Source organism: Ovis aries, chromosome 1 (genome assembly GCF_016772045.2).
Source record: "Ovis aries strain OAR_USU_Benz2616 breed Rambouillet chromosome 1, ARS-UI_Ramb_v3.0, whole genome shotgun sequence".
NCBI classification, from domain to species: Eukaryota; Metazoa; Chordata; class Mammalia; order Artiodactyla; family Bovidae; genus Ovis; species Ovis aries.
Genome location: NC_056054.1, coordinates 174,579,499 through 174,605,959, shown reverse-complemented (window position 1 = coordinate 174,605,959; position 26,461 = coordinate 174,579,499). Strand labels below are relative to the sequence as shown.

Genomic DNA, 26,461 nt, shown 5'->3' with positions numbered 1-26,461 from the left:
TGTTCACATTTATTTTCTCCTTTACTTCACCTATCTAATTTAAAAAATACTGTAATCTGAGTCTCTCCTTTCATATTAAGCATGTTTCATTTTGTTTCTTGGCTTTTAAGATCTATGAGGCTTTAATGGCAAATATTGTACATATTTTATCTTCTATGGAATTTTAGGTCTTAATTGTCAATGGAGGAACTCCTGCATTACACTAGAAAAATCTAAATCTAAACTATGAAATCCTAAGGAAAAAATTTTATCATCTCCTCCAAATTTAAAATTAATTGATGGGAAATAGTTGAATGTCATATTCACTGCCCTCAGCCTTCCCACACTTGCCAAGTTTCCCATGACTGTCAGCTCATAGCAATTATTCATAGTATTGCTATGTTCATTTCTGCAGGGCATTAGCAAAACTGGTACAATTGTTTTCGTTCTTTGCTAATATATGTACATGTACCTGGGAAAGATAAAGAGAATTGTGAAAATCACATATCAATTTATGTTCCCTGTGGAATAATCTAATCAGTTTTAAAATCCATCAACCAAAACACTGGGAAGCAAATTCACAGATATTATAATATCTATTATCTTCTACAAATGGCTCATACATATTGATATTAAAAATACTATTAGCACAATTAAAAGCAAAAGATATAATCAGATAATTCACAAGTGTTAGAAGTATAAACAGTTTTAAAACCCATGCAAAAATGTTCATTTTCATTATAATCAGAGTAAGACATATTAAACAATGGCTTAGCATGTTGTTAGTCATAACTTTCCTTCCAAGGAGTAAGCGTCTTTTAATTTCATGGCTGCAATCACCATCTGCAGTGATTTTGGAGCCCCCAAAAATAAAGTCTGACACTGTTTCCACTGTTTCCCCATCTATTTGCCATGAAGTGATGGGACCAGATGCCATGATCTTAGTTTTCTGAATGTTGAGCTTTAAGCCAACTTTTTCACTCTCCTCTTTCACTTTCATCAAGAGGCTTTTTAGTTCCTCTCCAGGAGTTGGTGATGGACAGGGAGGCCTGGTGTGCTGCAATTCATGGGGTCGCAAGGAGTCGGACACAACTGAGCAACTGAGCTGAACTGAACTAGCATGTTGTGCTTATCAAATTAGTAAAGATTTATAAAACTGAGACCAACTTGTTAAGGAGAAATGCTTCTAGGATGAGAGTGAATTGACAACAACCTTGGAAAAGCAATTTGACAATAATGATACTTAAAATGATCATCACTTCTTATTCAGTAATTCTATGTCTAGGAATCTTTCCTAAGAAAATATCCTTAATATGGAAAAAGCTACAAAGTTGTTCATCCCTCTGTCATTTAAAATATAAAAAGACTGGATGCAACATAAATGTCTAACAATAAACAAATGACTAAGTAAATTATAACTCAACTGGTATCACTGTGCATTCATATAAAACAGCTAAGCAGAAGATACCATGAAGATGGAGATGGTGATAATGTTAGTGAAAAACACTGAACACATGATTTTATAAACACTATTATTTTAGTTATGAAAAGCAAACTGAGTAGAATAAAAAGAAGCAAAAGTTGGAAGGAAATACAACATAATATTTTCTAAAGTGATGGAAACTAGATTTTTTCATTTGTATTCCACACTTCTCCCACTTCATATATTATACATATCTTCTCTTATAATTGGGCTTCTCTGATAGCTCAGCTGGTAAAGAATCTGCCTGCAATGCAGGAGACCCTGGTTCGATTCCAGGGTCAGGAAGATCGGCTGGAGAAGGGATAGGCTACCCAATCCAGTATTCTCGGGCTTTCCTTGTGGCTCAGCTGGTAAAGAATCTGCCCACAATGAGGGAGACCTGGGTTTGATCCCTGGGTTGGGAAGATGCCCTGGAGAAGGGAAAGTCTATACACTCTAGTATTCTGGCCTGGAGAATTCCATAGAATCGCAAAGAGTTGGACAGGACAGAGAGACTTTCACTTTTATAACATTTATTTAAAGAAATTAAAAGTACATTAAAGAATAAAGGAGGAATGATAGTTAACGTGGAGCAAAAATTAGGCTAATAAATGTGGATTCAATGCTTATAGTCCATTCCAAAGGTGATAGTATTTTCACTGGCCTTTGCAAATTGTCATCACTCTGAAAGTTGATGATTGAATTGATTTCTGGGAAGATAATATAATGCCTAAAGTGTAAGGAATTAGAATGTTGTTACTTATGACCTGCTTTTTTTTAACTTTATTTTATATTGGAGTATAGTTAATTAACAATGTTATTAATAGTTTCAGGTGTACAACAAGGTGATTCAGGTATATATATACATGTCTCCGTTCTTTTTCAAATTCCTTTCTTGATTAGGCTGTTATATAACACTGAGCAGGGTCCCCTGTGCTATACAGTAGGTCCTTGTTGGTTATTCATTTTAAATATAGCAGTGCATAAATGTCAATCCCAGAATGCTTTTCTTGCTTTATAATTAAACTATGAAAAGGAATATGCAAAGTCAAGGAGAGATCCTTTAAAAATAACAAGTACTTTAAATGGGAAGATTATCAAGGAACAGGAGCTTCCCCAGTGGCTCAGCAAAAAAGAATCTGCCTGCAATGCAGGAGACCAGGTTCTTTCCCCATGTCGGGAAGATTCCCCTGGAGAAGGGAATGGCTACCCGCTCTTGCCTGGAGTATTCTTGCCTGGAGAATTCCATGGACAAAGCAGTCTAGTGGGCTACAGTCTGTGGGATCACAAAGAGTCGGACATGACTGACGCGACTTAGCATGCATCAAGGAACACATACCCAATAGCTACATTTAGCTTTATATTATAAGATACTATCCAACTTTTTAAGACAAAGTAGGCAATTTATGCTCATTGATATACTTCAAATACGTTCTAATTATAAAGTTCATCTCACGCTTTTAAAATAATTGTGTAAACTTAATTACTTTCCAAACCTTTATTAAGTATCTTTTTGCTAGAGGCTTAGACATTATTATGTAAATTCTTAGGCATATGAATTGAGCAAAATTTAAAATGCCACTTACCTGTCATGCTTTTTTTTCTATGAGAAATCCTTATGTAGCCATAAGCAAGTGTATGAATTAAAAATACTCCCGCAAGCTTTTTTTCTAAGTAATGTTGCTCTGTTGTTAGAAGTGTCAGTAAACTTTATCTGTACCTCAGTTTTTTCTCTCTTCTTAAAATCTTCTGCGTGTACTTTGTTCAGTTACAAACAGGAAATGTGGTGATGGAGGCTTGTAGAGTTTTGATCTGAAACCAGTAGGCTGTTAAACTTTTTTGTGAAACGTGAGAAGTAAAATCCCACAAGCCTCTGTACCCTGGCATTTGAACTTTTATCAGTACCTAACTAACGTTAAAACAAATAATAAAATCAATGTGTAAATTAGACCAGGCAGGATGAGATGGTTGGATGGCATCACTGACTCAATGGGCATGAGTTTGAGCAAATTCCAAGAGATAGTGAAGGACAGGGAAGCCTGGCGTGCTGCAGCCCATAGGGTCACAAAGAGTCGGATACAACTTAGCGAGTGAACAACAACAAGGATTCCCCATCTCTCAGGAGAAAATCTAGGGATCTCCTCCCAAGTGAGGTCATATGAAGACAAAATAAAATACACTAAACTGAGGAAGAAATGGTTAGAAGCCCGCAGGCATGCTCAGCTGTCGATTGTGTTATATTTGAGATGTCAGAGGAAAGGAAATTTTGGAACACTTACTTATCAGGTACCTTCTGTACCTAATTCCACTGGGAGATTGGGTGCCTGCCTTCTTTCCTGCCAACCTTGCCCCTGAAACATGAGTCTCTCTAGGGCCACACTGTGACAAGCTCCAGCTCTCTCCTGTGCTGGAGTCACAGTATCAGAAGTCCTTAAGTGTTAGTGTGCATAGTATGTTACATAGCATTAGTTTAACATGCATATTCCTTAGCCCTGCTGAATCAGAATATTTGGAGTGCAAATCTGCATTTTCACAATTACCATTGCTTATTTTAATATAAGTGTTGTGGATAATTCTCTGAGAAATCCATGTGTGTGTGTGTGTGTGTGTGTGTGTGTGTGTGTCAATAATAGCATTTTATTTTTAATGTTAGATAAAAAATTGTCTTGGTCATATCTATGTATACAGTTTATAAGTATTTCTGTGTAAATATACCTGCTGCATATTTGCTTATGTGCTTATGCATATTTGCTTATGTACTTTGCCACTTTTCTTTAATTATAAAGTAATGACAAACCTGAATCCAGTTTATTACAAAAAGAGATGTACTTAAAGCTTTAAGAACTAAAACTTACTATAAAATTTAAAATAGGACTTTTGATGCACAAACTCAGAGCAGAGATACTAGGTGACTTGCTTTAGCTTAAGATTCCTGAGGGCAGGGAGAGCACTGATCTTATCTGTCCGTAACACTCCAGCATCTAGAATAATGACTAGCACATTATAGTCTCAATAAATATTCTCACAATAATTGAATAAATAAAAGAATGTTCGTTTTCTGCTTTCTTCCTGCTCCATCACAGAAAAGAACTTCCCAGTAAATAAAATACAGTGCTTCTCTATTTCTTGGACAGAGTTAACAAAGCCATAACAAATTTTTCTACCTTGATCGCTTTTTTCCAAAACACTGAACTGGCCAAAAAGTTCTTGTTAATCTTTGAATCAGAATCGATAAAACTGAAAGAAGTCATGGGGAATCCCTAGCCTAATCTTCTAAAAAAATTTTTCAAAATACGTTTCATAGAATACATTTTGCTCTAGGTTTTCAAGAAATCCTTGGAAAAAATACTCCTTTAACAAATATATTTGGAAAAATTGTATATTTTCATCTCTATAGATGCATATTAGTATATTAAAGTCTTAGATATAATCCTACCAAAAAGGAAACCTGAAAAACATTTTTTAGCAGAGCTTTTTCTAAACTTCTTTGTCCAGAGAACTTTTTGTTCAGCTGCCATCCATTAGTCAGATGGCAGATTGTATGAAATGGGCCTGGATGCCCACAGACAAAGATCTCAAGGAAACAGAAGTCTCAGGTACATGTAGGGACAAAAGAACAACAAAAATCAGAAGGATCCATCCAAGATTAGCTAGAACTTAGGAATGGAGACTGAAGAGCTGACCCTCAGATTTCCAGAGAGGTTTGGACATCTGCAATCGAGGAGAAGGCTGGCTCAGGTGGCCATGAGGGGTTACCCTTTGGTCTTAAAACAGGATGATTGGAAAGGAGGCCCAGGTTCAAAAAGGAACTGTATAGATTCCCCAAGCAGGACCTTAGCTTGGGGGCAGAGTATTGATAGATTCCCATTTATACCAACTGGGGCATGCAGAGGACATCAGAGAAAGAGTTTCAAGACTGGACATTGAGGTATGAACATCCCCTTGTTAGAACAAGAACAGTGCTGAGGATGGGAATGAAGTTGCGAAGATGCCCTCATCCTGGCTGGTCCATAAAGCACAATTCTAGAAATGAGAAGGGTGTTCAGTAGTTGGCTTTGGATGCAGAGAAAGTCAGACTCAGCGATAATGACTCAGATCAAAATGTAGGAATTCCATGGTGTAGCTCAAGAGGTGTAACTCTCAGTACAGACCAACAGGGAAGGAGACAAATGCTGTGGGACAGTGCCTGAAGATGGCTAAGGCTCGCCTGTCTCAAGTTTGCAGCCTCACGAAAACACAAGTCGGCAAAGATCTAGAAAAGACAAGGGCAGAGGAGACAGGAAGGGACTGAGCAAGGGTATACCCCTGACTTTGGGTCAACAAAGGCGGTCTGCGGTACCTACTGAGTGATTGCCTACTGGCTTAAAAGAGTTAACATACGTGATTGTGCATAATCTGCATGACCGGCATTTCCAAAATTGTCAAACTTTGGCTAATAAACCCGAACCACTTCACATAATTATTGTAATGTTCCTGGAAAATGACCTGCATTACAATGTTCCCCAAGTCATAGACTTACATACTCAGGAGATAGAACAAGATTGTCCAAGGTCATATGGAAAGTCTGTGTCTGTGCATTAGCTAGCTCCACAGATGTTTGAAATCTGCTAGAGAAAAATGATAGCTTTTCATTAAATATAGATGGCTGAGTACATGAAGACATTATCAGAATATAAACACCTACAGATATGCTTGTTATGAAATGCATTAGTGCATTCAGAGATTTGAATCCTGCCTTTATGAGTCATGTTCAAATAATAAATAAACATGAGGCTTCTGTACTACTGTTTAATGAGAAGGGTGATCAAAATGAAGTATAGAAGATAGCTAAACAAAGAAGAAATGTCCTGACAAGATTGAGGCAATTAGATGTGTTGTAGAAAATTTAGGGGAAAGGTGTGGTTTTGATGGGCACCTGTCAAGAAATAAGGACTTTAAGGCCAACAAAATTGAGGTTTTGTTGCCAAAAGAAACTAAAAACCATGTCAAAATGGCAAGAGGTTCCATACTCAGAAAAATGGGTCACAGAATGTAAAAAGAGACCCAGTTTCCAATCTGTATTTTATGGTTATCTATTAGTTTTTTAATTACTTTCTATCACTGTAGTTGTTTATTTATATCTGCATATACACATGTGTATATTATACACACGTGTATATTATACACACACATATTTAAGGTGTTTCAAAATGTTTTGTTTTTCTCAAGGAGTTCCAAAATGTTAAGAGTAGCTGTTAGCAGGGGATTATCAGGGACTTTGACTTTACATTTTACATAGTGATCTATTGTTTAAAATTATTTACAATAACATGTACTACTTTTATAATTGGAATAAAAAATGCTTCCTTATTTAAAGGCTCATTGAAATACCTTGTTTTATAGAATTAGAATTTCTCTCTCTGTGATTTTTTCCTCGTATTCTGGAAAATCATTCTTTAGTAAGACTGAAGCTAGTACTAAGTAAGCAAACAAATTTATGAAAGACAAAATGGAAAGGGCCTCTGTGCTTCCAATTATGCTGTTTTAAAATATGAAATTATTTAGAATTAGAAATTAATTAGAATGTTACAATTGCATCTGATTAAATCATACTGATGATTCATTTTTTCATCAAGTTTATACTATAAGATCCTTCAGAAAACATAATTACTCAGATGGAAAGAAAAAACATTAAAAGCAATAGAATGCTGCATAGATTTGGCCTAAGATTCTCAGATCTTTTTATTACACTTATAATAGCCTTGTAAAACCGAAAATCAAACACTGGAAAATCAAACACTGAAATAAAAGTAGATAAAAAAATTCAGAAATGAAAGAAATTTTCATTTTCTTACATGTAAAAGGCTTAAGCACCCATATTTTCTGGAAGAAAACAGTTTGCCCCATTGCACAAATTTCTACGTGATGTCCTTTAACAAAGTTAAAGTATTCTGAGAAACGTTGCTCTTATTTGAACCACAACTGGCTCAAACAAAGCAAACCAGCTTATCATAAAACTTCTCATAATTTTAGTGAGCTAATATGCAATTTCACTTCTCAGGAGGATATATTATGCAGCGTTTCCAAAACTTATCATATAAGAGAAGCATTCCTTTTTTTAAAAAAGAACATTTTGTGGAACTACTGTTCTGAGGTATGTATTTTAGCAACTTTTTCTTCCTGTTGAACTGGGTCTTACTTTCTGCCCTCGTTCCACATTTGGGGCCTGGTTTACTTGAGGAGTACCATGGAGAGTATCAATTTTACCATCTTTATAGAAATTTCCATTTTGAGATGTTTTGCATGAGATTATAAATGAATAGGCCCTTAAAATTCAAATGCCCCTAGACAGGTAGCAAAATTAGAATTCTCAGTATAGCTTGCACAGTGAGACTAGTTCTAGTGGCTCTTCCTTCAAGCAAGACATACATTACATTAAATTTTGATCAAAATAAGATTTAGGACTCGGACCTTTCTAAGGGAAGGTAAGCTGTAGTTGGAGGACCCTAGGGAGTAGGAACATAGAGTAGAAACAGGAACAACAAGAAGTGATGGGCAGTCAGAGCCCTGGCTGAAAACATATGCACCTTCAAAAGGAGGAGTTGAATGATTTTAATGAAGTGACTGGTGACAAAGGTGCAGTCAGGGCTGATGGAAAGAACAGGACATGGTGAAGCCCTTGCCAGGTAACAACAGAGGGAGTCCGTGACAACTCCTAGGCTTAAAGGTATTAGAGGAGTATCAGTTACTGGAACCAAGTGAGATATACAGCTGTAAGAAAGGGCTGCCAGGCAGGGACTATGGCTTTGTTAGCTCACCCAATGCCCACCCCCACCAAGAAAAACAGCCAGTGCCAGTTATGACCAGGCAAAGGGAAATCTGTGGAAAAAATCCCAATTTTGTTCTCTGCCCTCCAATCTCAGTCTCCTACCCATTTTCCTCATTAAAGCCAGTCAACCCGGGGAAGGCAACCTGCAAAAAACAGTCTATAGAGGTCAGCGTCACATGGTCTGAGAAAGGTGAAGAACAGAGAATAAGTCTGGAGAGAAAATGTGTGAGTAAGTGGCTGAGAATGAATTTAATTTTGATAGGTACTATCTCTCCTGATGGTGCTTCCCTAACATCACAGATGGTAAAGAATTAGCCTGCATTGCAGGAGACTTAGGTTCAGTCTCTGGGTCAGGAAGATCCCCTGGAGAATGGAATGGTTCCCCACTCCAGTATTCTTGACTGGAGAATCCCATGGGCAGAGGATCCTGGTGGGCTACAGTCCATGGGTAGCAAAGAGTCAGATAAAGCTAAGAAACTAAGTACGCACAAATATCTCTCTTGACACACATAGACTTTACAATTTTGTAAGTAGACTTATTCTCCAGAGCACAGAAGAGTAAATGAGAGCAATCAATTTTGAAATTTTTAACTAGATTCACCAAGGCAGTTTTACTGACCTTATAATAATAACCTGAGTGAGTGAGTGATAGTTGCTCAGTCGTGTCTGACTCTTTGTGATCCCAGGACTGTAGCCTTCCCATGGACTGCATCCCACCAGGTCCTCTGTCCATGGAATTCTCTAGGCAAGAATACTGGAGTGGGTTGCCACTTCCTTTTCTAAATAATAACCTGAGATTCCAAAAAAATAAGTTAGTTCTGGCACAAGGAAACAAAACTAAGGATAAAATGTATCCCAAGATGATACCAAAATGATGGAAGGGAGTACATAATAAAGGAAACTATATGTGAAAAGTTCCCAGGGTTTAATTGGGACTGGTGCACTGGGATGACCCAGAGAGATGGAATGCGGAGGGAGGTGGGAGGGGGGTTCAGGATTAGGAACACGTGTACACCCGTGGTGGATTCATGTTGATGTATGGCAAAACCAATACAGTATTGTAAAGTAAAATAAAGTTAAAAAAAAATTTTTTTTCAAAAAAAAAAAAAAGAAAGAAAAAGAAAAAAATTTTAAGTCAAAAATTCAAAGGCAGTGGGAGGGGAGAGAGACAGTAAAGCCAATATGGCAAATGGTTAAATTTGAGGAATTTAAATGAAAAGTGTATGAGAATACTTTGTATTATTCTTGTAATTGTTTTGTAAAGTCTCAAATCATGTCAAATGTAGAAGCTAATAAATACATGTAAATTACTTAGAAGAGCATATGCTACATATGAATAGTAAGTATAGCATATGCTGCATACGAAACAGTAAGCATATATGTTGATGCTGTCAGTATTAACCTGATAGCAAAATCAAATAAAGACACTAAAAGAAAAGAAAATGACAGAAAAGTTATTCCTCATAAACATACATAGGAAAATTCTTAAAATTTTAGCAAAACTAATCCAGCATTATATTAAAAGGATAATATATTGTGACTAAGTGGGATTTATTCCAGCAACAAAAGATGGTTTAACCTTAGAAAATCAATGTAAATCATCAGGTTAATGACTAAAAAATTCAAAAAACAAAACAACCATGTGATCATTCAATAGAGGCAGAAAGACTACTTGAAAAAAATCTCAACATGCTTTCCTGACTTAAAAAATAAAACTCTCAGGAAAATAGGAATAGAAGGGAGCTTCCTTAACAGAATTAAGATACTTAAAAAAAAAGCCTACAACTTACATCATCCTTAATCATTAAATAGGGGCTTCCCTGGTGCCTCAGACAGTAAAGAATCTGCCTGCAATGTGGGAGACCTGGGTTCGTTCCCTGGACTGGGAAGATACCCTGGAGAAGGGAATGGCTACCAACTCCAGATTTCTTGCCTGAAGAATTCCATGGACAAAGGAGCTGGTGGGATACTGTCCATGGGATCATAAAGAGTTGGATACAACTGAGCGACTAACACTTAATCATTTAGGAGGTCAACCTTGTCAGTTACTGAATGTTTTCCCTCTAATATGGACATAAGGCAAGGATATACACTCTCACCACTTTAATTCAACATTGTACTAGAGGTTCTAGTCCAAGCAATAAGCAAAATAAATGCATCTGGATTGGAAAGCAAGAAGTAAAGTAAGAGGTCTAACCACTGACACGATTTTATGAAAATTACAAAAGCAATCTGCTTCAATTAATTAGAAAGTGTAGCATGGTTTAATAATATAAAATTATATATAAAATTTTATATTTCTAACAAAAAGACATAAATTAAAATAAGAACAGAAATGAGATTAGTATGTTTGGGGGCTAGAAGTTCAAAGAGGAATTGACTGCAAAAGGACAAAAGGGAACTCTTTTGGGAAAATTTAAAGAGGTCTATTTTGACTCATGATAGCACATCATGATGTATGCAGAGTACATCATGAGAAACACTGGGCTGGAAGAAGCACAAGCTGGGATCAAGATTGCTGGGAGAAATATCAATAACCTCAGATATGCAGATGACACCACCCTTATGGCAGAAAGCGAAGAAGAACTAAAGAGCCTCTTGATAAAAGTGAAAGAAGGGAAAGAAAAAGTTGACTTAAAGCTCAACATTCAGAAAACTAAGATCATGGCATCTGGTCCCATCGCTTCAAGGCAAATGGATGGAGAAATAGTGGAAACAGTGACAGACTTTATTTTGGGGGGCTCCAAAATCACTGCAGATGGTGACTACAGCCATGAAATTAAAAGATGCTTACTTCTTGGAAGAAAAGTTATGACCAACCTAGACAGCATATTAAAAAGCAGACACATTACTTTGCCAACAAAGGCCATCTAGTCAAGGCTACAGTTTTTCCATTAGTCATGTACGGATTTGAGAGTTGGACTGTAAAGAAAGCTGAGTGCCAAAGAATTGATGTTTTGGAACAGTTGTGTCAAGTCCCTCAGACTTCAAGAAGATCCAACCAGTCCATCCTAAAGGAAATCAGTCCTGAATATTCATTGGAAGGACTGATGTTGAAGCTGAAACTCCAATACTTTGGCCACCTGATATGAAGAACTGACTCATTTGAAAAGACCCTGATGCTGGTAAAGATTGAAGGCGGGAGTAGAAGGGGACAACAGAGGATGAGATAGATGGCTGGATGGCATCACCGACTCAATGGACACTGGAGCTGGTGATGGACAGGAAGGCCTGGAGTGCTGCAGTCCATGGGGTCGCAGAGTCAGACACAACTGAGCGACTGAACTGAACTGATTTTGACTCTATGTAAAATTATAATTTGATAAAGCTAACTTCAAAAATTTGGAGACAGGAAAGAAAAGAATCTATAAGTCCATGTTGATAAGTAAAATAAATAAATAAATGATGAATAAGTAGTAAGGGGAGTTTGTTTCTTAAAATAGAATGGAAGGAAAAATGATGGTAGAACATCCAACATTTTGAAACTATCAACTTAGTAACTGATTCAGAGAAGATGGTCAATATGTCCTAAACTAAGTAAATGACCAAATTTTAAGAAATTACAAACTTTGACAAAAGCTCTACAAATTACTTACTATTTTAAAAGGAAAAATATTAGTTTATTGATAGAGAAACCTAGCAGATATAATCTTAGGTAAGTATTAAAGTTAATGTCATCAATAATGAAAGAAACTAAAGTCATGTATCTACTGATAATGTACACCAAGGTAGACTTGAGAACTGACTGCAACTTTGAAAGTGTTTTTCACACACATAACCTCAATTGGCAACATCTGAGCAAGTCATGGAGAATTAAGGTGTCTGCCCAAATCATTGACTGACCACTAAGTTATGTAGACAGAGCAGCCCAAAAAAGAAACACTAAAAGAAAATGACCAGATACATTCAGTTTCAGAGCTGGTCTGTGGTTTGAGTCCAGGCAGATTACCAAAACAAACAACAGAAACCCACAATACTATGAGCCTTAGAAAAGTAGAATACACAGCTGCTCCAATTTTATCTAAAATTCACAGCTATCTGCCCTGTTACCACCACAACACATCAGTCTCAAAATTCACACATTCATGACAAGACATAAGAAACAGAAGAGTGTGAGCCATATTCAGCAGGCGGGGGAGGGGATGCGGTCAATAGAAATTGACTCTTGAGAACCCAGATGAAATAACCAAATGAAAATTCCAGATCTGGAAAGTACAATAACTGAAATAAAAAATTCACTAGGTAGACTCAACAGCAGATTTTAAATAGCAAAAGTAGAAGATTTTTTAAAAAGGAATGGTCTCAAAGATTTGTAGAACAATTTCAAGAAAGTATGTATTGGGAGTCATAAAAGGAGGAGACATTATATTGAAAATATAGTGGCTATACACTTCCCACTTTAATGAAAACTAAGAAGTTCAATGAACACAGGCAGATATGCAAATAAAGCACAACTAGACAATGGCACCCCACTCCAGTCCTCTCGCCTGGAAAACCCCGTGGACGGAGGAGCCTGGTGGGCTGCAGTCCGTGGGGTCTTGAAGAGTCGGACATGACTGAGCGACTTCCCTTTCACTTTTCACTTTCACGCATTGGAGAAGGAAATGGCAACCCACTTCAGTGTTCTTGCCTGGAGAATCCCAGGGACAGGGGAGCCTGGTGGGCTGCCATCTATGGGGTTGCACAGAGTCGGACACAACTGAAGTGACTTAGCAGCAGTAGCAGCAGCAGACACATCATATTCAGATTCCCAAAATCCAAAAACAAAAAAAAAAAGTCTTGAATGGAGCAAGAGAAAAGCAACTCATATAAAAAGGGACTACAGTATGATTAATATTTAACTTCTCATAAGAAACAATAGAGGCCATAAGAAAGAAATGACATACTCAAAGTACTGAGAGAAAAAAAAAAAATAACGCCACCAAGTAGCCTAGTAAAATTAGCCTTAAAGCAAAATATATTTCTAGATTTAAAAAAAATTAATAGTATTTATTTCTAGGAGACCTGAAAACACAAGGGAAGTTCTTTAGGTTGAAGGAAATGACCCCAGACAGTAATTCCGATCCACAGGAAAAAATGGAGCTCTCCAGAAATATGTAAATAAATAAAAACTATATGCACATATGTATAATGTTTTTCTTCCTTAACTTCTTTAAAGTTAGAAGAGTGTTTAAAATGTCAATTCTAACACAGTATTAGATTTACAGTACATATATGAAGGTTTTATATATATATGTCAACACAAAAAAATAGGGAGAAATGACATAGACCTTTACTAGTATGCTACATTTTAGTTATGTCAGTGCTAACTTTAAGTGAATTGTGAAAGTTAAAAATGAATATTTCGATCCCTAGGGCAGCTAACCACAACACAAAATCCCAAAGAATACAGCAAAAATAATGAACAGAGGAATTTAAATGGTATCAAAAAAGTTTTTGCTTAACAGAAAAGACACAAATTGAGCAATAGAAGACCAAAAGGAAGTGAGATATTAAGAAAACAAATAGCAAAAAGGCAAATATAAATCCAACTATATCAATACTTACAGTAAATATGAATTAGATGAACACTCCACTCTAAATTTAACACTTAGATGAAATGGATAAATTCCTAGAAAGTCACAAAGTACTAAAAACTGACTTGAGAACTAATAGAAAATCTGGATATACATATGCAAAATAATTAAATAGCAATTAAAACTGAGGGAAGAGGGGGCATTCAGAGATGGAGTTTATGAAGCTCTGTATTAGTTCAATCTTTTATAGTAAGAATAGAGTTCTGAATTATCTGTGTGATAATAGAAATGTCAGTTTCCTCCAGTTGTAGTTATTTAGAGTTCAACTTAACAATTAAACTCATAGGACACATCAGACTTCACCCAGCACCAGTGGTTATTTAGTTTTAGGAAAACAAATCGGAAATAACCCAGCATACAACAAAGCTGTGGTCTTGGACCTCCCAATCATAGCTTGCAATGTGCCAGCCATGCTGTTTACAGAACACACATGGTCACAGATATGAAGCTGAAAATACACAGCTCCAACAGCGCAGGGAATCATCAGCTCTGGGGACATGTAAGCTTTAGTCTTCGTCTCTTTGTTCTCATGCGTATGCCATTAGCCCCATATCTCTGCAGCTTCATCTCAAATACCAGTTATTCATCACTCATTCTCAATGATGAAGTATGGTTTGGTCCTCTAGTCCTTGTCCCGATCCTCTTTAAGCATAGAATTGCTCAAGTCCTGTTTCTAAAAATTCTTTCAGTTAAGGAAGGAAGGAAGACTGAACATGGATCAAATCTTCAATCATAAGACTGAACAAAAGTCAAAGAAACAACTGTTAGCTCCTTTTAAAAGGTCTGGACAGATATCACTCAAAGGTTAATAACAGGTGCGTGTTAAGATTACAGGCATTTTTTTTTCTTATTTAAACTTTCACCTCTTTTGTACTTTTACAACAAGCACTAATTAATTCAGAAAAATGAAGCTATTTTCCAAAAAATTTATAACAAATATGTATACTTATGGCTGATGCATGTTGATGTATGGCAGAAAGCAACATAAAATTGTAAAGCAATTAGCCTTCAATTAAAAATAAATTTTAAAACATTTATATGCAATCAAGGGTTTGCTCAGTTGAGGAAATAAACAGTTGACACAGATGGCAAATATTCTTACACTTGCCAATGTTGGAGTGACAATGAATGTCAGTGCTGTGTGGCATCCTTAAAAATTACATTTTAATTTTAACTATTTTTTTTTTTTTAAATTCAAGCTTCCAAACAAACTTTAAAACTGGAGAAAGGAACCTATTTTGAGTATATCTAATTTCTATTTTTGTAGCAGGTTGGGTTCTCAGGAAGGTGGCTCTGAGATAGGTTTACCAGGAGTGCACTAGGGATCAGGTGAATCTGGAGCAGACAAGAGACTAAAGTAGGGCAAAGGAAAAGGTCAAGGGGCAATACAGTCTCAAGCTTCAGGATCCCCAGCTCTGAAGATAGGATGACCTTTCAGAGCTGTTCTGAGAACGGAGAGGGCTCGGAGGGATAAGTGAAGGGAAAGAGGAAGGGCAGGGCCATGACAAGCCTGTGTTGAAGATAGCCTTGAAGCGGTATATCCTTGGTAAGGTGACTCTCCACGTGAAGAGATACCTGAAGGGAGCTGATAGCTTGAGGCCTGTTTTCCTTCTAGCAAACCTCCCAGAAGCTGGGTAATCAGTCCTAAACAGGCATCTGGGCAGTACATTATAATGTTCACCACAATTAGAAAATGACAAATGAGTTAAGCCGAGTTTGTCTGGTAACACAGTCTGTGCAGCAGACGCTATTAGTTGCCTGGTCAAGATCCAGCTTCTCCTTGTGTCTAATTTGTTTGAAGCAGGATGTGCTTAAGTCAGGTGACATAAGAGTGGTATCTAAACCAATTATGAGAATCCTGTTCTCTGCTTCCCGGAGCCTACCCCTACCCTCCCAGCCTCTGCAGCGGTTACTTGTGGTCAGGGGGCCTGATGGTAATAAGATAATGAGACTCAGGGAAATGTCTACAATAGGAATTTTGAAAAATATTTTGTTTTCTTTATTAAAAAGGAACAGACGAAGCTGGCATCCTCTTACCTCTTCCTAATTCCTCTTCCTTTTCTTGTACACAGCTGTGGTACTTACAGATGCAGGAGTTATTTTGCAACTGAGAGGAAAAGAAAGGTCAAGAGAATTTTTGAGTTTGTTCTGACATTCGTGAGCCACTCAGTAAAGCCACAAACCCATCTCTTGGTTTCTTGCTCTTTGAAGAAAATAACCCCTAATTACTTCAGTAGCTAAAATTGGTTATTTTGCCACTGACAGCAAAGCATAACCCAAACTGACCCAAGTTATATGCTAGAATGATGACTCTTGAAAATATATAGTTGATATACATGTGTGCATGTTTATCAAATTACATGTTTTCAATAAGTTGGAAAACACCAAATATTGTATCATTCTCTGAGACTTCACACTGCATATGAGCATGAATGATATTAATTATTTGCATTAAGTGTTCTGCCAGGGATAAACCTACTTCAACAAAGTTTATGCTACTTAAATATATTTGACCAAAAAATACCCTTTGAAACTTCACCTACTACTATGGAATGGATTGGGAAAACATTATTTAGTATGGGTTCTGATCCATCATGATCCATTAACTTGCTCCCTATTTCTAGGATTATTTTCTGCAGTAATATTCCTTGGAACATCCAGTTGAAGATGAATTAATCAAAAACAGTAAAATATGGTCATATTTTTTCTTATGCTTATGACTAAATTACTCAAGTAAGCAAACTGGCTCAGAAAAATCCATATGCTGAACAGTGTTTTAGGATGTGGTCAGAGCCCAAAAGATAAACATGTGTAGCAGCGCATTTGCAGGTTACAACTAACTTGCAAACTTTGTTTGCTGGTCACAATTAGCATCCTGTGCCTCGCTACCATGGTTATTTTTATCTGCCTGCAGTCAGCTTCCTTTCACTGCTGGGCTGGCTTGCTCATTGACAGTGCAGAAAGAGAAGTGCAGCTTCCCACACTGGAGAAGGAGGTTGCCCTCTATTTTGAGACAGAAAGTAATGATTGTTGTGGCTACTTTAACAAAGGTCCTGAGTAACTCTACAGCCTGGCCTCTATATGTGTGTAATGTATATATATCATGAAGGGCTTTGGTACACTCCCTCCAAAGCCATTCTTTGTGTGAATGACTGCATACTGGCCTTGCCTTTCTCCTTGACCTGAGTCAGCAATGGGCCATTTTCCCTCAATTGTTATTTATTCAGGTATTCTTCTGTAGGATGACTCAGAGTGTCTCACAGACATGTCAAACTAAAACTTTCTGAACCTGAACTTCTGATTTCTTATCCATCTTCCATATTCTGAGAATAGCACTATCACCACCGAGAAACGTAAAGCAAATCAGAAACCTAGAACTCATCCTTGCTGGCTTGACATGCCTCTTACCCTCACATCTCATCCATTTTCATGTCCCAAATTGAAGGCTATGAACTCATGCACACCTGTATGAGTGCACCTGGAGGCCAAGCATCTCCACCCCCTGCCCAGACTACCACAAAGTACCTCCCTACTTCTACTCTGATGGTTTTATGATCTATCTGTTCGCTACACATCATCTAGAATATTTTAAAAACTAAATCAAACAAAGTCACTTCTTTGCTTAGTGGGAACTTTCAATTGCTTTAGATTGCACTAATGATAAAATTCCAACTTCTTACTATGCCCTCGGCCCCACATAATCTGGACTCTGCAGTGTTTCAATTTCAACACATTTCTTTTGCTCTATAGTCCAGACCACAGCAGGGCTTCCCTCATAGCTGTCAGTAAAGAATCTGCCTGCCATGTAGGAGACCTGGGTTCGATTCCTCGGTCAAAAATATTCCCTGGAGACGGAAATGGCAACCCACTCCAGTATTCTTGCCTGGAGAATCCCATGGATATACGGTCCTTCGGGTCACGAGTCAGACACAACTTAACGACTAAACCACCACCACCTCCAGACCACAGCAAACTACAGCCCATAGGCCAAATCTACCCCATTGCCTGTTCTTGCAAAGTTCTACTGGAACACAGCCACACTCACTCATGAACATATATGGCTACTTTTGTGTTATAAAACAGAGTTGAATTTTAACAGACAACACATGTCCTGAAAAGCCTAAAATATTTACTGCCAGACCCTTTAGAGAAAAAATGTGCTCACTCTTCCTCTAGAGTCTCATTCGCTTCCTTCCCCTCCCCTTGATCAAGATAAACTTCTAATTACCTCTAGGCTTTAAACTCATCCTCCTTTCTGCTTGGAGAGAGTAAAATGTTTCTTTACAAAGTTTCTCCCATCTTTTCTTCAATGACTCATCTCAAAACTTAAATATTCAGAAGAGCTTTCCTTTACAACTCTAACTAAAGTAGGGCACCCATCTCCCCTGGTACACTCTACACTATCATATCCTGTTTCCTGCATTACACTTTAAAAGAGAAATTGTCTTGCTCATGTTTTTGTTTGCCTGCTTTCTTCCACAAGACACCAAGCTCCAGGAAGTCAGGTCCCATCTCTGTCTTCCTCAGCACTGCTTCCCCACTGCCTAGAAAGTGACTGCACTTAGGATGTACTCAGCAAATGTTTGTTGATTAAAAAAAAAGAAAAGTAACTAGTATAGCTATCATTGCTAAACGGCATTCAGTCATTTAATTTCACATCTACTATAAATTTTCCACAAGAAATACTATGCTTCCTCTCCCCTCAAAACAGCCTAGAATACAAGAGAAGTTAACAACAAACACTGTCGTTGTAGCTCGAGCAGTTGTCTACTTGCTCTTTGTATTTATTCACACATGTATTAACCCAGTGAGGCTTCCCTGGTGGCTTAGGGGTAAAAAATCTGCTTGCAGTGCAGGAGACCTGGGTTTGATCCCTGGGTTGGGAATTTCCCTTGGAGGAGGGCATGGCAACCCACTCCAGTACTCTTGCCTGGAGAATTCCATGGACAGAGGATCCTGGTGGACTATAGTCCATAGGGTCACACAGAGTCAGACACGACTAAAGCGACTGAGCAGCAGCAGCAGCATTCATCCAGCCAATATAGACTGATACCACCTGTGGGCTGTGTGGGGCAAGACATGATTCGGTAGACTTGTCCGTTGGGCAGAAGCATGACTATGATTATCTTACTATGACTAAGAGATTTTGAAAATCAAAGGAATGCCTTCTGAGATTTCCCCAATGCACTACCCTACTTATCCTAAACCACCGCCTCAAAGACTCAGCAAGAATTTTTTTGTTAACCCCAGGACAAGAACAGTCAGCATTGATCTTAAAAGCCCCAGTGGAAACTGCTCTGTAGAACTCAGCATGGTCAGATGTAGCTGAAGCATTCTATAGTGGGGATAAAGTAATGGGTATTTCTTCTAGTGGCTGTGAGTCTGAACTAGGAAGAGGGAGAAGCAGGTTGGAATGGAGGACCTTTTTGGAGCTCAGTGAAATTGTACTTGGGCTTCCCTGGTGGCTCAGATGGTAAAGCGTCTGCCTGCAATGTGGGAAACCCAGGTTCAAGCCCTGGGTTGGGAAGATCCCCTATAGAAGAAAATGGCAATCCACTCTAGTACTCTTGCCTGGAAAATCCCACGGATGGAGGAGCCTGGTAGGCTACTGTCCAGCAAAGAGTTGGACACGACTGAACGATTTCACGCTCTGCAATGGAGAGTTTCAGACACTCCATTGTCACTGGGTATTTAAGGAGCTAGACCAAATTTCATCCGACAGCTGAAGATAAGGTGAAGAAAAAAACCAAAAATATAATTGTCCTTTGAATTTGTGTGTGTGCACGCTCGGTCACTCAGTCATGTCTGACACTTTGTGACCTTATGGACTGTAGCCCACCAGGCTCCTCTGTCCATGGGATTCTCCAAGCAAGAATACTGGAGTGGGTTGCCATTCCTGCAGTAGGAAATGGCAACCCACATCTCTCACATCTCCTGCACTGGTAGGTAGGTTCTTTACTACTGAGCAAACTAGGAAGTCACCTTGAATATATGACACTGTAAATCATTTAATCACTTCTCTTTGGCTATGGCCACATCTTGCAGGGACTTACCTTATTTATCTTTACAGCTCTATAATGTACAACTCAGAGATGTTCACACAGAATTTCTCAGATATTTGCTGAGGTAAATAGCAAGTACATTTTGAGAAAAGAGATTTTCCCTACGATTTCACTGGAAATGAATGCACCAGAAACATTTGCATGTTTTTTGTTTTGTTTTGTTTTGTTTTGTTTTTTACTGCAGTAAGGTTGGTGTTCCATGCTACTAAATCCAAAGTTTCAGTTTCTGAAACTTTCTGTAAATTGTACATACAGATAAATTTGCAGTGACAGTATTAAGGGTTTCTGGTGTTACAAGATAAAGCTGCCTGGCAGTTGTCATCTTGTTTGGAAATGGCAAATGATGGACTTCAGAATGATTAGCAAGCAATGATTTCATTATCCTGCCCTTCAAGTTAGTTTTACCATGAGCTGCAAGATGGATATCCTGTGGGAAATTACCGCTCTGCCCCAACCCTCTCTTTCCCACCACTAAGTCTTAACTGACATCATTTTATCATTTTCAAGGAATCATTGCAGAGTTACTAAATAATAATAACATGATTATTTTTAAGCATCTACACTTCTAGACAAAAAGGGGAAAAGGAAGGAATGTATAAGTGCTATGGACACAGCTGCTATTTGTTTAGTCTTAATGAAGCATTTTGTATATATTGGTACAAATCTTTTCAATTTTAGCCTGTTCTCACTATGGAGAAGATTGTTTTTAAAAGACTCTTTTGGCTATTTTCATTTTCACACTTGAGAGCCTCTCCTTGCTAAATTATTCCAGTAAATATTCATCCATATTTTTCCTATTAGCCACCATCTTTCTTGTATTAGAAACATCAAATTAATTGCTAGCAATGATTATATTAATCCAAGTTAATAATCCTTTTAATCCAAATTAATTAATACAAAAGCTCAATATTGCCCTGTTATTAACAAAAGCAAAATTGTTAGGATGGAAGAGATTATAATGTAGGGATTTCGCTTTGCTTGGAAATCCAGGTCTTTATTTGGATGAAATAAAGCCCAGGCTGAAGCCCTTAAAACCATCCAGATAAAAATAAGAAGCTAATAAATTGTTTTGAGAATTGTGGCCAAGGATAAATTTTTGTATTTCACAGCTTTTTAAGGAATTTTCATGTATTTGAACAACTGTGAATTAATTCTGACCAAAAGGAAAGTGAAAAAAATAGTTTCCAGATAAGGAAATGCAGACAATTTTTTTCTCTTATTTTTTGATAAATTTTTTAAAATAAAAAAATAATAGTATTCTAGCTCAATATCAATTGAGCTATCATGTGGTTGAGAAGAAACAACACTGTAGGCCCCCTTACAGGTGAAACATACAAACTCACTGTCCATCAAAACCTTGCAAGGCAAAGGTCCAATTTATTTCTGACTACTATTATAAAATATCTGAATTTGTAGAAAAGGATAAATGTTGCAAAAGTTGTAGTTAAAAAAACTTCAGGCTGTATTTTGCAATCTTCTTAGGGCAGACTATTTCTTATGCATTTTTGTGATTTTCCATAATGCCTAAAATAGTTCTACAAATATAGGAGATGTTCAATGCTCATTTACTAACAGAATGGAATTAGTGCTAAATCAAACTGGTAAACCTAGACAGTCCTCAATTATACAGTGACTTATCCACACTTTACACTTAAATATTATGAAAAGCCTCAATTTGTCATGTATTTAAAACTTTTTAATCTCTCCTGAAAATTCAAATTCATATCAGCTCAGTTCAGTCGCTCAGTTGTGTCTGATATAAATGGATAAATTAATACCAATTCTTAGTGAACAATAAGCAGATTTTATAGAAGACTAGTTTTTGAATTATTTATTCTATCAGCCTAATATATGGTTATAGTTTATCATTCAGAGTAAGCTAAAGAAATGCCGTGATCTTTAAGATGCACATTTCAGAGCAGCTTTTCTTTCTAATTCAAAGATACTTTATATTGAACTGTCTTGCCTAATTTTTCATTCAAATAATTCATTATCCACCTTTTAAAATAAACGTGATTTTAGAACACTTTTCAATTCAGTCGCTCAGTTGTGTCCAACTTTTTGCGACCCCGTGGACTGCAGCACACCAGGTTTCCTGTCCATCACCAACTCCTGGAGCTTGCTCAAACTCATGTCCATCATGTCTGTGATGCCATCCAACCATCTCATCCTCTGTCATCCCCTTCTCCTCCAGCCTTCAATCTTTCCCAGCATCAGTCTTTTCCAAGGAGTCAGTTCTTCTCATCAGGTGGCCGAAGTATTGGAGTTTCAGCTTTAGCATCAGAATGAATATTCAGAACTGATTTCCTTTAGAATGGACTGGTTGGATCTCCCTGGAGTCCCAGGGACTCTCAGGAGTTTTCTCCAATGCCACAGTTCAAAAGCATCAATTCTTCGGTGCTCAGCTTTCTTTATAGTCCAACTCTCACATCCATACATGACTATTGGAAAAACCATAGATTTGACTAGATGGACATTTGTTGACAAAGTAATGTCTCTGCTTTTTATATGCTGACTAGGTTTATCATAGCTTTTCTTCCAAGGAGCAAGCATCTTTTAATTTCACAGCTGCAGTCACCATCTGCAGTGATTTTGTAGCCCCCCAAAAATAAAGTCTCTCACTGTTTCCATTGTTTCCCCATCTATTTGCCATGAAGTGAAAGGACTGGATGCCATGATCTTAGTTTTTTGAATGTTGAGTTTTAAGCCAACTTTTTCACTCTCCTCTTTCACTTTCATCAAGATGCTCTTTAGTTTTAGAATTACAGATTTATAATAGACAGGACAGAGAGTTCCCATATGCCCCACACCTGATTTCCCCTATTAACATCTTACATTACACTGGTTACACTTATCACAGTTAATGATGTATTTTTTCCTATCCCTTTACTTTTAACCTGTCAGTGTCTTTTATATTTAAAATGATTTCTTGTAAATCAGAAATGCTTGGCTATTTTTAATCTATCCTGACAGTCTTCCAATTAATGCATTTAAATTATTCACACTTAGAATGATTATTGATATATTTGGATTAATATCAACCAGTTTTAGAACTTTTAAAATTCATTTTTGATTGGTTTAAAATGTTGTATTGGTTTCTGTCATTCATGAATCAGCCATAGGTATGCGCATACGCCCTCCCTGTTAAACCCCCCTCCCACTTCTCATCCCATCGCCCATCTCTAGGATGTTACAGAGCACCGGGCTGAGCTCCCTGTGTTATACAGCAACTTCCCACTAGCTAGCTCAATTTCCTTTACATATGGTAATGTGTATATTTCAGTGCTACTCTCAATTCGCCCCACCCTCTCCTTCCCCTGCTGTGTCTATAAGTCTGTTTTCTATGCCTGTTTCTCGATTCCTGCCCTGCAAATATGTTCATCAGTTGCCATTTTTCTAGATTCCATATACATATGTTAATATATGATATTTGTTCTTCTCCTTCTGACTGACTTCACTCTGTACAACAGACTCTAGGTTTCTCCACCTCACTACAATCTGACTCAGATTCTGAAGTGTTTTCCATTAGTTGCTAGAAGCTTCTGTTTCTGTCTTCTCTGCTTCAGTCTTTTATAAGATTCCAGTTTCTCTCCTCTCTTAGCATGCCAATTATATTTTATACAAACAAAATTTACTGTTTGAGCAAGAGTTTCCAGTATATATTTTTAACTAAGTCAGCCTTCAGTAAAACTACTCCACTTTGTGTATAGTACAGGAACTTTCTAACATTCCCCCTCATCCCTTGTGACATTCATTCATTCATTTATCCACTATGTTATAATCACCGTATAGACTATTACTCTTATTGCTCTAAATAGTTACTTTTTAGATCAACTACTTTTTAAATTACTTTACCTACACTTAGTCCTTCTCTAAAATTTGTCTCTTCTTTACCATAAATCTAAGTTTCTGACCTATATCATTTTCCTTTTACCTGAAAAAAGTCTTGACATTTTTTGCACAGTAGGTTGACTGGTGATGAATTCACCTCATTTCTGTTTGTCTGAGAATGACTTCATTTCTCCTTTACTTTTGAAGGATAATTTCACATAGAATTTCACTATAGAATTCTAGGTTGATAAGCTTTTTTCTTTCAACACTTTAAGTGTTACACTTTCCTCTAGCTTGTTTCTTTTCTGACAAATCTGCTGTAACTCTTACCCTTGTTCTTCCATAGGTAGGTGTTTTTCTTCCCCCCCGCATCCCCCGCCCCCCTAGCTTGACTTCAAGAATTTTCTTTTGACTTTGGTTCCATGCAGTTTGAAGATGATCTATCTTGGCATACTTTTTTGATATTTATTGTGTTTTGTGTTCTCTGGACTTCCTGGATTTGTGGCTTGATATTGTCACACTTTTGGAAAGTTCTCAGTGACATTATTTCAAATATTTCTGTTATTCCTTTATTTTCCTTCAGGTATTTCAATTGCATATACATGCACATTGTATTAAAACTGTCTTACAGTTCTACATTCTGTTCCATTTTCTTTATCCTCTTTGCATTTCAGTTTGGGGATTTTCTCTTGCCCTATCTTTAGGGACACTGATTTTTCAGCCATGTTGAGTTTTTTTTAGCATTTCTTGTTGATTATCTTAGAATTTCTCTCTCTCCTTATAATATCCATCTTTTCTTGCATGTTGTCTATGCTTTCCATTAGAGACCTTGACACATTCATCACAGCTATCCCTTTGTCTGATAATTTCAATGTCTGTGTCATATCTAAGTTGAGTTCTAATGATTTATTTGTTTCTTCAGACTGTTTTTCCTTGCTTTTTGCCACACCTTGTTGATAGCCAGATAAGTTGTATTTGGAAACAGAAAGTCAGATATTAGGTCTCTGGTGTGAGGATTTACATGAATATGGCTAGGAGTTGGGCTGTGTTTAATGTCTGCTGTAGCTATAGGCACAGAGGCCTCAAATTTCTCTAGTGTCCTCATTTTTACCTCCCATCTTACTCTGGGCTTCCTTAAGTATTCCTCTTCAGAGGGAATCAGTGTCCTGTAGGTTTTTCAGAGCTAATCCACTGTGACTGTACTGCTGCTGCTGCTGCTAAGTTGCTTCAATCGGGTCCAACTCTGTGTGACCCCATAGATGGCAGACCACTAGGCTCCCCTGTCCCTGGGATTCTCCAGGCAAGAATACTGGAGTGGGTTGCCATTTCCTTCTCCAATGCATGAAAGTGAAAAGTGAAAGTGAAGTCGCTCAGTCGTGTCGGACTCTTAGCGACCCCATGGACTCCAGCCTACTAGGCTCCCCCATCCATGGGATTTTCCAGGCAAGAGTACTGTGACTGTACTAGAACCTCGCTAATTGAGAAGGTGAGGTGTCTATGTGTGTTCATTGCGGAGGTGGGGTTTGAGGCAATTTATACCTTCCCACTAAATCTCAGCCTCTTCATGGGTCTGTGTCACTGGGCTATGACTTTCATAAGGATTTTGTCTTTCATAGCTCTTCCCCACCTCCTTTAGGTGAGGCAGGATGGCTAGATGGGGCTGGAGTAAAGGGAATGCCTTTCTGCCATAGCTCTGGAGCTAGGCTCTGATAAGATCTTTCCCCGTGAGAAGTAAGCCTTTGTTATGGGGGAGGCTTCAGGCAGATGAATTTCACAAGGATTACTCTCCTTCCCCCAAGCAGAGCTAGAAGGAATATATTTTTTATACCATCACCATGAGAACTTGTTGGGTTTCCTGGTGGTAAAGCTGATAAAAAGGGTGGGGTAACCTCTAAAGAATGCTCAGACTACTGCACAATTGCACTCATCTCACAGGCTAGTAAGGTAATGCTCAAAATTCTCCAAGCCAGGCTTCAGCAATACGTAAACCATGAACTTCCAGATGTTCAAGCTGGTTTTAGAAAAGGCAGAGGAACCAGAGATCAAATTGCCAACATCCACTGGATCATTGAAAAAGCAAGAGAGTTCCAGAAAAACATCTATTTCTGCTTTATTGACTATGCCAAAGCCTTTGACTGTGTGGATCACAATAAACTGTGGAAAATTCTGAAAGAGAGGGGAATACCAGACCACCCGACCTGTCTCTTGAGAAACCTATTTGCAGGTCAGGAAACAACAGTTAGAACTGGACATGGAACAACAGACTGGTTCCAAATAGGAAAAGGAATCCGTCAAGGCTGTATATTGTCACCCTACTCATTTAACTTCTACGCAGAGTACATCATGAGAAACACTGGGCTGAAGAAGAAGCACAAGCTGGAATCAAGATTGCTGGGAGAAATATCAATAACCTCAGATATGCAGATGACACCACCCCTATGGCAGAAAGTGAAGAGGAACTAAAAAGGCTCTTGATGAAAGTGAAAGAAGAGAGTGAAGAAGTTGGCTTAAAGCTCAACATTCAGAAAACGAAGATCATGGCATCCGGTCCCATCACTTCATGTCAGATAGATGGGGAAACAGTGGAAACGGTGTCAGACTTTATTTTTTGGGGCTCCAAAATCACTGCAGATGGTGACTGCAGCCATGAAATTAAAAGACACTTACTCCTTGGAAGGAAAGTTATGACCAACCTAGACAGCATATTGAAAAACAGAGACATTACTTTGCCAACAAAGGTCCG

At 37.8% G+C, this 26,461-nt stretch overlaps 1 protein-coding gene across 2 annotated transcripts in view; it reads right to left on the bottom strand.

The window, feature by feature from the left end:
• LOC101116441 (T-cell receptor-associated transmembrane adapter 1) overlaps positions 1-26,461 on the bottom strand; it is a 140,540-nt gene that overhangs the window by 44,269 nt on the left and 69,810 nt on the right. The window contains exon 6 of one of the 2 annotated variants that reach the window (XM_060417520.1): positions 15,863-15,932. In XM_060417520.1, the coding sequence (XP_060273503.1) occupies positions 15,863-15,932 (70 nt within the window). Of the gene's footprint in view, positions 1-3,027; positions 3,158-15,862; positions 15,933-26,461 lie in introns of those variants that run through there. The other variant, XM_004002901.6, reaches the window with a different exon arrangement.